The sequence below is a fragment of the Vipera berus genome, assembly GCF_964194415.1.
Source record: "Vipera berus genome assembly, chromosome: Z".
In the NCBI taxonomy this organism is placed as follows: Eukaryota; Metazoa; Chordata; class Lepidosauria; order Squamata; family Viperidae; genus Vipera; species Vipera berus.
The window spans coordinates 3,541,352-3,554,558 of NC_138205.1; the positions used below are offsets into that span (position 1 = coordinate 3,541,352).

The window sequence follows — 13,207 nt, forward strand, 5'->3', positions numbered from 1 at the left end:
CTAAAAATCTAGCTGGGGGGATGAAGCTGCCCCACGTGGCCTGCACCCTCTTACCTTATCGGTAGGTGTCATGGTATGGGAGGCCTGGCTGTGGTGGTCCTAAGGTAAGACATTCTCCAAAAGTAAGACCCAGTGCCTCTTTTAAAGGCAAAAAATATATAAGACCGGGTCTTAATTTCAGGGAAACACAGTATATACATACATACATACATAAATATATTGTATTCAAAATGGACATTGATTAATTACATGTGTGTATGTAGATAGACAAACAGACAGACAGACTGGATGGACGGACAGATGGATGGATGGTTGTAATGGATGGATGGAAACAGATTATATAGATAGACACACAGACTGGATGGATGGACGGACGAATGGATGGACAGAATGGATGGATGGTTGTAAAGGATGGATGGAAACAATAGATAGACAGGCAGAGATACAGTTATGGCCGAAATTGTTGGCACCCCAGAAATTTTTCCAGAAAATCAAGTATTTCTCACAGAACAGTATTGCAGGAACACATGTTTTGCTGTACACAGGTTTATTCCCTTTGTGTGTATTGGAACACAACAAAAAAAGGGAGGAAAAAAAGCAAATTGGACATAGCAGTTTTGACATTATGTCCAATTTGCTTTTTTTCCTCCCTTTTTTTGTTGTGTTCCAATACACACAAACGGAATATACCCGTGTATAGCAAAACATGTGTTCCTGCAATACTGTTCTGTGAGAAATACTTGATTTTCTGGAAAAATTTCTGGGGCGCCAACAATTTCGGCCATGACGATAGATAGATAGATAGATAGATAGATAGATAGATAGATAGATAGATAGATAGATAGATTATATATATATATATATATATATATATATATATATATATATATATATAGGGAGGGAGGGAGGGAGGGAGAGACAGACAGACAGACAGTATGGATGGATGGATGGATGGACAGAATGGATGGATGGAAACATTAGATAGATAGACAGACAGACTGGATGGATGGATGGACAGAATGGATGGATGGTTGAAATGGATGGATGGAAACAGATTAGATAGACTGGATGGATGGACGGACAGAATGGATGGATGGTTGTAACGGATGGATGGATGGAAATGATAGATAGACAGACAGACAGGTCTGTGCAGTGTGGCTTTCTCCCTGCCAAAGCCACCCTGCTTTATTTCTCAGCATCTGCTCTTTCCCTCCTTTCCTTCGCAGCCTGACCAGCGTCTCTCTCCCTTCTTCCTCAGATCCAGCAGTTTGCCGCCGTGTTGCTGAGACGGCGGCTGAGCAAACACTGGAAGAAAATGGCCGCAGCGGATCAAGAGATGTAAGTCCAGGGAAGGCAAATCTATTCATCTGTTGTTACGATGACGGCGATTAATTCCGGTGCGTCGCACAATCGTTGAGGCTGGATTTGGCTTTTTTTTTTTTGACTTCCGATCCAGTCCTCCTCGAGGACCCTTATAATGCGATTAAAACATCGGAATCGGAGAGACCCAGTTTAGACAATTTGCGGGTGTTGAACAGCGTGGCTCACTCGCTAAGCGAGGACTGTTGTGTTTTCCTTCCCAAACTAAAATCTTCCCCCAAATCCCCTCTCTTTTCAGGCTGAAAACCCTGGTGCTAAACAGCCTGCAACGGCAGACAGAGTGAGTTATTCCTTGTGGGGGAGGCACGTAGGGGTTAGTTTAGCGTCTTTCCCCACCCACCCACCCACCCAAAAAGAAAGAAAAAAGATAAATCCTCTTTTCCAGCCACAAAGTCTCTCTGGGCTTAGCCCAGCTGGCGGCCGTCATCTTGAAGAACGAGACTTTGGAGAAGTGGCCCCAGATGCTTCAGAGCATTCAGCACGGGGCCCGCTCCCGAGACCCCAGCCGGTGCCAGGTGGGTCGAGACGGGGCAGGTGGTGCAAAGCGAGGGAGGGGAGCCTCTCGGGGGCCCCTTGTGAAGCCCCCCCATCTGTCTACCTATATCTCTGCCTGCCTGCCTACTTACCTACCTGCCTCTACCTGTCTATCTGTCTAATCTGTTTCCATCCATTACATCCATTCATTCATTTTGTTCATTCATTCATCCTGTCTGTCTGTCTGTCTGTCTATCTATCTATCTATCTATCTATCTATCTCCATCCATTACATCCATCCATCCATTCTGTTCATTCATCCATCCATCCGTCCTGTCTGTCTGTCTATCTAATCTCATCTGTTTCCATCCATTACATCCATCCATTCATTCTGTTCATTCATTCATCCATCCATCCATTCTGTATCAGTCTGTCTGTGTCTGTCTATCTATCTATCTATCTATCTATCTATCTATCTATCTATCTATCTATCTATATCTATTTATCCATCTCTCTCTCATCTGTTTCCATCCATTACATCCATCCATTCATTTTGTTCATTCATTCATCCTGTCTGTCTGTCTATCTATCTATCTATCTATCTATCTATCTATCTATCTATCTATCTCATCTGTTTCCATTCATTACATCCATCCATTCATTCTGTTCATTCATTCATTACATCCATCCATCCTGTCTGTCTGTCTGTCTATCTATCTATCTATCTATCTATCTATCTATCTATTTCCATCCGTTACATCCATCCATCCATTCATTGTCCATCCGTCCGTCCGTCCGTCCATCCATCCTGCCTGCCTGCCTTCCTATCTATCTATCTATCTATCTATCTATCTATCTATCTATCTATCTATCTATCTATCTATCTATCTATCTATCTATCTATCTATCTATCTATCTCATCTGTTTGTCAGGACCCACCTCAATCCACATCTTAGGAAATAAGAACTCTTGGATGCAAGTTTAGTCCAAAAGGAAAATGTTTACTAGGATGGAATCGATTGTGGCAATACAAGACGGAATCTGACAAAGTTACATTTCAATCCTATATAAAGCATTCCCATTTCAGCCCCTCCCCTCATCCATTTGGTCAGATGTCAGGCCCTTCCATGGGAAAGGGAACTCTCCTTGGGTTTATGGTTATTGCTTCCTTTTTGTTCAAATGTTCCCTGTTGTTTGAAGATGCCTAAAGTCTGACCTCTCCCCCCCCTTCGGAGAGATGGCAGAATCCCCAGAATAAGCACATTGTTCTACCTATACATTTATGAAATGTCATATAAATGGATTCTGACATTTTCCATACATTACATCCATTCATTCATTCTGTTCATTCCTTCATTCATTACATCCATCCATCCATCCATCCTGTCTGTCTGTCTGTCTATCTATCTATCTATTTCCATCTGTTACATCCATCCATCCATTCATTCTGTTCATCCGTCCGTCCATCCAGCCTGCCTGCCTGCCTGCCTGCCTGCCTATCTATCTATCTATCTATCTATCTATCTATCTATCTATCTATCTATCTATCTATCTATCTATCTATCTCATCTGTTTCCATCCATTACATCCATCCATTCATTCTGTTCATTCATTCATTCATCCATCCATCCTTTCTGTCTGTCTCTCTGTCTATCTTACCTTTTATCTTTTCCTACCTTTATTATTTTTACCTCAAGGTGGGGAACACACCTAATTATACTCCTTCATCCTCCTGTTTTCCCCACAACAGCCCTGTGAAGTGGGTTGGGTTGAGAGAAAGGGATTGGCCCAAAGTCACCCAGCCGGCTTTCATGCTTTAAGTTGGGACTAGAACTCACCGTCTCCTGGTGATTGGGCCAAAGTCACCCAGTCGGCTTTCATGCCGAAGGCAGAACTAGAACGCGGCGTCGCCTGGGTTCTAGCTAGACCACCTTGTCCCTCCACCCCCTTGTGGTCACAGATGGCGTTGCTGCTGCTGCAGTCTGCTCTGGATCTGGACGCAGACCAGTTCTCTCCCTACTACAAAGATCTCCTGCGCCTCTTCCATCAGACGCTCAACAACCGGAGCCAGCCGGCCGTCCTTTACTATTCCCTCCGGAGCTTGAGTGCCGTGGTAGGAGGGCTGAGCTCTGACGAAGTGGTGGGTACACCATCCTCTTCCTCTTTCGTCCCACCTGCCTGCTTCTCCTCCTTCCCCTCCTCCTCCTCCTCCTCCTCCTCCTCCTCCTCCTCCTCCTCCTCCTCCTGTTAATTGAGGCCGAAGCCTCAATGTTGCTGGTAGAAAGTAACTCAAAGGGACTGGGGAACTCTTTGCCACCAGCTCCAGATTAAAATCTGCGGCCCTCCCAATGCTCCTGGACTGGCAGTGGCTGCTGGTCTAGACAGCCACTCATTTCCTCCCTTCCCCACCCCCCCCCCCACCCCCGGACTACCCAATGCCCTTTGTTTGGGAAAACGATCATTTTTGAAACTGGATTTCTGGCAGATCGATTTTGACTGATGAATCCTGTGCTTTAATTTACCGATCGGTATAGAAACGGCGCGCTTAAAATCAAAACCTTTTTTGAATCCAGGTTAACTCTGGAAGATTGAATAGTCGCCTTCCAGGGCTGGCTGGGGGATTCTGGGAGTTGAAGTCCAACTGTTTTCAAAGGTTGAGAAGCCCTGCAGTGTGCCTTTCATTTTTAAGTGGCTCTCCAATCTCTTTCTTCCAGACTCTGATGTCTTCTATGGTGCCCAAGGTGATAGCAGCCATCCGGGAACTCATTCACGTGAACGAGGTGCAGTCTTGTTTGTGCGCGTGTAAAGCGGGGCCCTTCAAACTTGGCCCTTTAATGACTTGTGGACTTCAGCTCCCAGAATTCCTCAGCCAGCCTTCCTGGCTGAGGAATTCTGGGAGTTGAAGTCCACAAGCAGGGATCTTCAAACTTGGCCCTTTGATGACTTGTGGACTTCAAAACTCCCAGAATTCCTCAGCCAGCCTTCCTGGCTGAGGAATTCTGGGAGTTGAAATCCACAAGCAGGGGTCTTCAAACTTGGCCCTTTTAGGACTTGTGGACTTCAACTCCCAGAATTCCTCAGCCAGCGTGCCTGGCTAAGGAATTCTGGGAGTTGAAGTCCACAAGCAGGGGTCTTCAAACTTGGCCCTTTTAGGACTTGTGGACTTCAACTCCCAGAATTCCTCAGCCAGCGTGCCTGGCTAAGGAATTCTGGGAGTTGAAGTCCACAAGCAGGGGTCTTCAAACTTGGCCCTTTGATGACTTGTGGACTTCAAAACTCCCAGAATTCCTCAGCCAGCCTTCCTGACTGAGGAATTCTGGGAGTTGAAATCCACAAGCAGGGGTCTTCAAACTTGGCCCTTTTAGGACTTGTGGACTTCAACTCCCAGAATTCTTCAGCCAGCGTGCCTGGCTGAGGAATTCTGGGAGTTAAAGTCCACAAGTCATTCAAGGACCAATCTTTCCCCACTCCTCATCTAATCCTCAAACGGCAATGTCTTCTCTCCCCCCCCCCCCCCCGGTTCTCTTTTCTAACTTGGACCACCCGCCCATCCTGCAGGTCCAGGCAAGCGAAGCGATGGAGGTTTTTGACGAACTCCTAGAGACCGAAGTCGCCATTGTGGTCCAGCATCTCTCCGAAGTCGTGAACTTCTGCCTGGAGGTGAACGGGATGGGCGGCTGGCCGGTCACCCCCCCATTCCTGCCGCCTGCTCCAATCCCCTGCCGCCCCCTCCTGGCCACGCCTCTTTCCTGCGACTTCTGCGGTCCCTGGCGCCCCATGCGGGCCACACTCCTTTCCTCTTTCCTGAAACCTCCAACCTGCTGGTGCCCCCTGCTGGCCACGCCTCTTTCCTGTGCATGACCCACTGCCACGGTGCCCCCTACTGGCTGGCCATGCCTCTTTACTGGTGCTAACCTCATCCTCTGCTGGCCACGCCTCTTTCCTGGCACTTACTTTACCCTGGTGGCCACGCCTCTTTCCTGAAACTCCACCACCTGCCCCCCCATTGGCCACGCTTCTTTCCTGACACCACCCACTGGCACCCCCTGCTAGCCACGCCTCTTTCTTGGCACTTACTTCACCTCCCTGGCCACGCCTCTTTCCTGAAACTCCACCCCCTGGCACCCGCTGCTGCCCACGGCTCTTTCCTGCCTCCTCTTCCACTTCTAGGGCGCCTCCCACTGGCCACACCTCTTTCCTGCCCCCCCCCCGCGCTCCATCCCCACAGCACCCCCTGCTGGCTGGCCACCGATCTGGCCCCTGCCCTGACTCGGCCTCCTTTCCCACACAGGTGGCCTCCAACCGGCAGCTGAGCGACGGCCTGCGGGTGAAGGCGCTCTCCTGCATCAGCTACCTGGTCAAGCTGAAGAGCAAGGTCAGGGCTGCCCCCCACTCTCCTTCCCCCCCGCAGCATCCTGCCTCCTGCCACAGGAGCCCCCTCACCCCCCCACTTCTCTCTCTCTCTCTCCCCCCCCCCCAGGCCATCCTGAAGCACAAGCTGCTCTCGCCCATCCTGGCGGCCCTCTTCCCCATCATGAGCGCGGAGCCTCCCCCCGGCCAGATGGACTCTGAGGACGAGCTGACCGAGGAGGAGATCGAAGACCAGGCCGAGGTCCAGCAGCCCAAACACTTTGCGGTCCAGGTCTGCCTTTCCCCCCCCCTTTTTGATGGGGGCAGCAATCTCTCAATTTCAAGGCCCCCCCCCAACTTCTAGGATGCTCTGGGCTCGGCGGGCTCCCTCCCAGAATCCCCTGCATTTGTGCCCAGTTTGCCGCTATTTTCTAAGCCTTTGGTTCCTCGACTCCCAGCATGCCCCAGCCTCCTTTCCTCCCCGCCCTCCCAGAATCCCCTGTGGGGCAGATCCCAACTGGGTTCTTTTGCCTTCGAGCGGGACTCTCCAAGTTGGGACAGTTGGAAGCCGGGTGGACTTCCCTTCAGTTGGCGCTTTGGCTCAAGTTTCTAGAGGGCGATTCCATTGGTGGAGTCCACCCGGCCCAGCAAACCACCAATCCCGGCTTATTCCCGGCAGAGCTACAAGACATTAGGCCCCAAAGCAAGGAAACTACAGCAGATTGTGGTTTTAGAGTCAAGTGGGAGCTTAGAGAAAAATCCTGGCAATGTTAAGACGGGCGGACTTCAATCCCAGAATTCCCCAGCCAGCTTAGCTGGCTGGGGAATTCTGGGAGTTGAAGTCCGCCCGTCTTAACGTTGCCAAGATTGGAGACCCCTACCCTACAGGATTCCCTAGTCAAATCTTCCTTTTTCCTCCCCCCCCCCCCACAACAGGTGGTGGATATGCTGGCACTGTACCTGCCCCCCGAAAAACTCTTCCCCCAGCTGGTAAGTGGGTGTATTATAGATGGGGGGCAGTTTCAGAATGATGACAAGGGGGGGGCAGCCATGCCTTAAAAGTACTCCTGTGGCTTTTCCCCCCCAGACGCCTCTAATGGAGCCGGCCCTTTTGAGCCCCAACCCTTATCACCGCAAGGCCGGGCTCATGTGCTTGGCGGTTCTGGCGGAAGGCTGCGGGGACCACATCCGCAACAAGTACGTATTCTCCCCACCTACCCCCTGGGGGGGGCGGGCTTTGGGATCAGGCCCTGTCCCACTCGCAGGTGGTTCTCCTATTTCTGACGGTCACAGCGTCCCCGGGCGGTCATGTGATCTCTTTTTGTGACCTGTCAAAGAGGGGAAGCCAGATTCACTTAATGACCACGCTATTAACTGTCGTGATTCACTTAACTCTGGCAAAAGAGGACGTAAAACGTGGCAGAACTCAACAAATGTCTCATGTAGCAACAGAAATTTTGGGCTCAATTGTGGCCGTAAGCCGAGGACTTCCTGTACAGTACAATTCTTTAGTGACCATGTCAGAGCATGCACAGTCTTATTGCGCGAGTTAATCCAGGAGTAAACACAATAAACAGTGTTTGTATCAAATGGTGGTTTATCTTACACTATCTACAATATCATACACCAGGAACAATATACATACAGCAGGATACAAACCACAATTACAGCAGGAAACAGAAAAGACAGATGCTTCACCAAGCCTTCCCTTTTATACTCAGGCTCTTAAAGGGACACAGACCCTGCTGAGTCATTCCCATCATTGCATCATACACCTTTCATTACATAAGCTATTTAGCTGTTAAATCAGGGGTGTCAAACTCAATTTCATTGAGGGCCACATCAGCACTGCAGTTGCCCTCAGGGGGCCGGGTGGGTGTGGCCTACTGAGTGGGCGTGGCTAGAGTGCGTATGGCCTACTGGGTGGGCGTGGCCAGCTCTACATGGTTTGCATCAAGGGTGCCTATGGGGGCCTGGGCAGGAGTGGGACAGATCTGAGGGTCTCTGGCAGAAGGAGGGTCTCTGGGCCAGGGCCAAGGCAGTGGGGGCCGTTCCCTCACTGTTTCCAGGATGGCTTCGCGGGCCACACGAAACCACTTCGCGGGCCGGATCCGGCCCCCGGGCCTTGTGTTTGACATTTCTGTGTTAAATCATTACCCTGACAGACCATTCTAACTTACGACGGCACTGAAAATGAGTGACTTATGACCATTTTTCACACTTAGCCCCGTTGCAGCCTCCTCCACGGCCACATGATCAAAATTTGGACACTTGGCAATTGACTCGTATTTACGACGGTCGCCGTGTGTCCCCGGGTCACAGGATCCCTTTTGGCAACCACCTGACAAGCAAAGTCAGTGGGGAAGCCGGATTCACGGCACAGCCCTGTTATTAACTGCAGTGACTCGCTTAGCAACGGTGGCAAGGAAGGTGGTAAAATGGCGCCAAACTCGCTTCACAGTGGTCTCACTTAGCCACAGAAATTGGGAGCGCAATTGTGGTTGTAAATGGAGGAGGACGACTTGCATCTGCACCTGGGCTAGGAACGTCAAGGGGATGTCATTGGAATCAGTCTAGGGACGGCTCCGAGGTCTCTTGAGGTGATGTGGCCTCAATCCTGTGTCCGTGTCCTTCCGTCCACAGGCATCTCCAGCCCATGTTGCAGGTGGTGTGTCGAGCACTGGCAGACGACAGCCAGGTGGTACGCAACGCGGCACTCTTCGCCTTGGGCCAGTTCTCCGAGAATCTCCAGGTGAGCCGTGCCGAAAGGAGAAAGCAATTTGTAATATGAATAATTAGTTAACTATTAATCCATCAGAATAGAGCCGGAAGGGGCCGTGGAGGTCTTCTCCAATCCTCCTGCTCAAGCAGGAAAACCCTATACCAGAGGTCGGCAACCTTGGCTCTTTTATGACTCGTGGACTTCAACTCCCAGAATTCCTGAGCCAGCCAGGCTGAGGGGAAAGGGAGAGGTTTCCAAGCTGAGCCATGGCTGGCTCAGGAATTCTGGGAGTTGAAGTCCACGAGTCATAAAAGAGCCAAGGTTGCCTACCCCTGCCCTATACCAAGGGCCCCCAACCTGTGGTCTGCAGCCTAGTTCCGAGCCGTGGCCTATTGGCCACCGGGCCCCAGGAATAGCTGGCAAGCCCCCCGCAATTGCGGTAGCGCCCCCATTTGCACCTGCGTACGGGCGCCAGCGGCCCATTTATCTTATATGTGCGGCCCGTTTGCACGTGTGTGCAAACACTAGCGCTGCCATTGTGCACGTGCCCATTTGCCTGCTTCTCCTTCCAGGCCGCCAAGCTGCAATGGTTGGGGAGCTGTGCCTTACACCATTTCAGACAAAAAGGTTGCGCAGTCTGTTCTTCAAAACCTCCAGGTGTTGGAGCACCCACAGCTTCCGGTGGCCAGCTGTTCCACTGCTTAATTGTCCTCCCTCTGTTAGCAAATTTCTCCTTCATTCGAGGTTGCTTCTCTGCTTGGATTAGTTTCCATCCGTTGCTTCTTGTCCTGCCCTCTTTAGTTTTGGAGAATAGCTTGACTCCCTCTTCTTTGGGGCAGCCCCCTCAAATACTGGAAAACTGCTATCATGTGCCTTCTAGACCGGCCATTCCCAAATCCTGCAGCCGTTCTTCCTATGTTTTAGTCTCCAGGCCTTTTAATCATCTTAGCTGCTCTTTGCACTTTTTTCAAAGTCTCGACATCTTTTTTTTTTTTTTTTTGCAATGTGGTGACCAAAACTGGATGCAGGATTCCCGGTGTGGCCTCACTAAAGGTTTTACAAAGCGGTACTAAGACTTTGCGTGATTTCGATTCTATGAAAGCAGGGACGCCCAGTCCTCGCGCTTAGGACCCTTGCAGCCTCTTCATAGCGACGCGATCAAAATTCGGGCGAGCCGCTTCCCGAGAGTGCCCAGATTGTGATTAAGTGACTGTGGGAAATGTCGCGACGCTTGCAAAACGAGGACTGGTTTACCAGGCACCTTTAATTTCAGACGGTCATTAAAACAGAGGGCTGTTTACTGAGGACCATGAGCCAAGAGTGTGCAGCAGCAGCCAAAAAAGCTAACACAATCCCGTGTTGTATAAACAGGCATAGAAGCAAAATCACTCAAGGTATTTGTGCCGCTTTGTAAAACCCTAGTGAGGCCACACCTGGGATAAAGGTAAAGGTAAAGGTTCCCCCGCACATGCGTGCTAGTCATTTCCAACTCTAGGGGCCGGTGCTCATCTCCGTTTCAAAGCCGAAGAGCCAGCGCTTGTCCGAGGACGTCTCCGTGGTCATGTGGCCGGCATGACTAGACGCCAAAGGCGCACGGAACGCTGCTACCTTCCCACCGTAGCGGTCCCTATTTTTCTACTTGCATTTTTTTTACGTGCTTTCGAACTGCTAGGTTAGCAGAAGCTGGGACACGTAACAAGTGCTCACTCTGTTACGCGGCACTCGGGATTCGACCCGCCAAACTGCCAACCTTCTGATCGACAAGCTCAGCGTCCTAACCCACTGAGCCACACCGCGTCCCCACCACCTGGGATACTGCAGCCAATTTTGGTCACCATATCACACAAAAAAAAGGATGTTGAGAATCTGGAAAAAAATTCAAGAGAAGAGCAACTAAGATGATCCAAGGCCCTGGAGACCAAAACATACGAAGGACGGCTGCGGGATTTCGGTTTGGCCAGTCTAAAGAAAAGAAGAAATAGGGGAGACATGATAGCAGTACTTGAGTATTTGAGGGGCTACCACAAAGAAGAGGGGGGGGGGGTCAATTTATTCTACAAAGCACCAGAAGGCAGGACGAGAAACAATGGCTGGAAACTCATCAAGGAGAGAAGCAACCTGGAATTAAGGAGAAACTTCCTAACAATGAGGACGATTAGCCAGCGGAACAGCTTGCCACCAGAAATCGTGGGCGCTCCATCACTGGAGATTTTGAAGAGGAGACTGGACAATCACCTGCCTGAGATGGTACTACAGGTTCTCCTGCTTGAGCAGGGGGCTGGACTAGAAGACCTCCAAGGTCCCTTCCAACTCTATTCTATTGACGACTTGCACTTAAATGTAGGCTTTAGTTTTTATCAAGTTGCTGAATTTTATCTTAATTTTATTTTTTATTAACTCTTCCCTAATCGTAGCCAGACATTGCTCGTTATTCGGACGACATCATGCCCCTCCTGTTGCATTACCTGGAGGGGGTCCAGCTGGCCAACACCACGCACCTGGCAAAGGCTTACTACGCTCTGGAGAACTTTGTGGAGAATCTGGGTAGGAACTCCCGCCAACCTTCTTTCCAAATACAGGTAGTCCTCGAATTACAACCATTCATTTAGCGGCCGTTCCAAGTTGCAACTTAACTGACCTCTGACCGGTTTTCACACTTAAAAAGACCGTCGTAGCGTCTCCCACAGTCACGCAGTCAAAATTCAAACGCTTGGCAACCGACTCATCTTTAGGACGGATGCCGTGTCCCATTTTGCGACCTTCTGAGGAGCCAAGCCAGTGGGGTAGCCAGATTTCACAGAACGACAGCTTGACGAATTTGATGACCGCTGTGATTCACCGAAGCACTGGGGCGAGAAAATGGGGACAAACTGACTTAAAACTTTCGCGGAGCGACAGTGGTCGTAAATTTGAGGACTACCCGCAAAGCCGTTTTACAACCATCACAGGTGGAATCGACGGTCCTTAAGCGGATCCTCACCTGGCCAGCCCGATTTTGGGTTAACAATTTTATTTATTGTTATTATTATTATTATTATTATTATTAGTTTGATCAAAATATAAAACGCAAAACGTAAGAAAGAGAAATAAAGAGGATGGAAAGATAAGGAAAAGGAGAAGATTCGAGAGAAAAAGAAAGAAAAAAAGGCGTTGACGTCTGACTCCATTTTGGCGCCGTAGACCTAGTAGTTAGTAACGCAAAAATCTCAAACTTTTTACTTTTTGTAGAATAATATCTATTAGCGTCAAACCTGCCTCAAAACCCAAAGTCAAAGTTTCATTTTGTTTCACATCCACCAGCAGCACAAACAGAAATGAAATTGATTTGTGTCCTTGTCTTTCATCCGAGCAGTTAATTCCAACTCCTTCACTTTTTGCAGCCGTTCGTCCGTTATGGGAATCAGAAATATCCTTCCATTTTGGGGGCATAAAAGAGCCTTGCTGCCGTCGGCATGTACAACATCGAGTGACTGACCTGGTTTTACGACTTCTTTTTTTTCCCCCAGCGGTCACTAGGAGAGTAGTTGTAACTTGAGGATTGCCTGTAACGGGTTCACGAGAAGCCCTAAAGCTTTGTTTCTCCACTTCAGCAACTTGGAAGAGGGATGGACTTCAACTCCCAGAATTCCCCAGCCAGCATAGCTGGCTGGGGAATTCTGGGAATTGAAGTCCACCCCTCTCAAAATGGCCGAGGTCTGAATTATTACCAATGAACAATTTCTCTCTGCTCCCAACAGAAGATAAGATTGCACCCTACCTGCCAGCATTGATGGAGAAGATGCTCAGCACTTTGACCTCTCCTGGGACGCCGCGCACCAAGGAGCTGGCCGTTAGCGCCATCGGAGCCATTGGTAGGCCGATCGGCACACACACACACACACACACCCTGAGTGTGGAACTGGCCCACAATTACTCGGCCACCTTTCTTACAACGTCAAGGTCACCCAACCGCCTTTCATGGCTAAGGCGGGACTAGAACTGCCAGTCTCTTGGTCATTGACCCAAGGTCACCCAACCGCTTTTCATACCTGAGGCAGGACTAGAACTCCCAGTGTCCTGGTCGTTGGCCCAAGATCGCCCGACCGCCTTTCATGCCTGAGGCAGGACTAGAACTCCCAGTGTCCTGGTCGTTGGCCCAAGGTCACCCAACCGCCTTTCACGTCTGAGGCGGGACTAGAACTCCCAGTGTCCTGGTTGTTGGCCCAAGATCGCCCGACCGCCTTTCATGCCTGAGGCAGGACTAGAACTCCCAGTGTCCTGGTCGTTGGCCCAAGATCACCC

The 13,207-nt window shown here is 50.0% G+C and overlaps 1 protein-coding gene across 3 annotated transcripts in view; it reads left to right on the forward strand.

The window, feature by feature from the left end:
- LOC308677932 (importin-4-like) overlaps positions 1-13,207 on the forward strand; it is a 40,238-nt gene that overhangs the window by 6,144 nt on the left and 20,887 nt on the right. For 2 of the 3 annotated variants that reach the window (XM_081344646.1, XM_081344647.1), the window contains exons 3-15: positions 1,259-1,338; positions 1,619-1,660; positions 1,766-1,895; positions 3,815-3,994; positions 4,569-4,634; positions 5,413-5,514; positions 6,146-6,229; positions 6,335-6,496; positions 7,141-7,194; positions 7,292-7,401; positions 8,848-8,956; positions 11,341-11,470; positions 12,664-12,777. In XM_081344646.1, coding sequence (XP_081200772.1) covers positions 1,259-1,338; positions 1,619-1,660; positions 1,766-1,895; positions 3,815-3,994; positions 4,569-4,634; positions 5,413-5,514; positions 6,146-6,229; positions 6,335-6,496; positions 7,141-7,194; positions 7,292-7,401; positions 8,848-8,956; positions 11,341-11,470; positions 12,664-12,777 — 1,363 coding nt within the window. Of the gene's footprint in view, positions 1-1,258; positions 1,339-1,618; positions 1,661-1,746; positions 1,896-3,814; positions 3,995-4,568; positions 4,635-5,412; positions 5,515-6,145; positions 6,230-6,334; positions 6,497-7,140; positions 7,195-7,291; positions 7,402-8,847; positions 8,957-11,340; positions 11,471-12,663; positions 12,778-13,207 lie in introns of those variants that run through there. The other variant, XM_081344648.1, reaches the window with a different exon arrangement.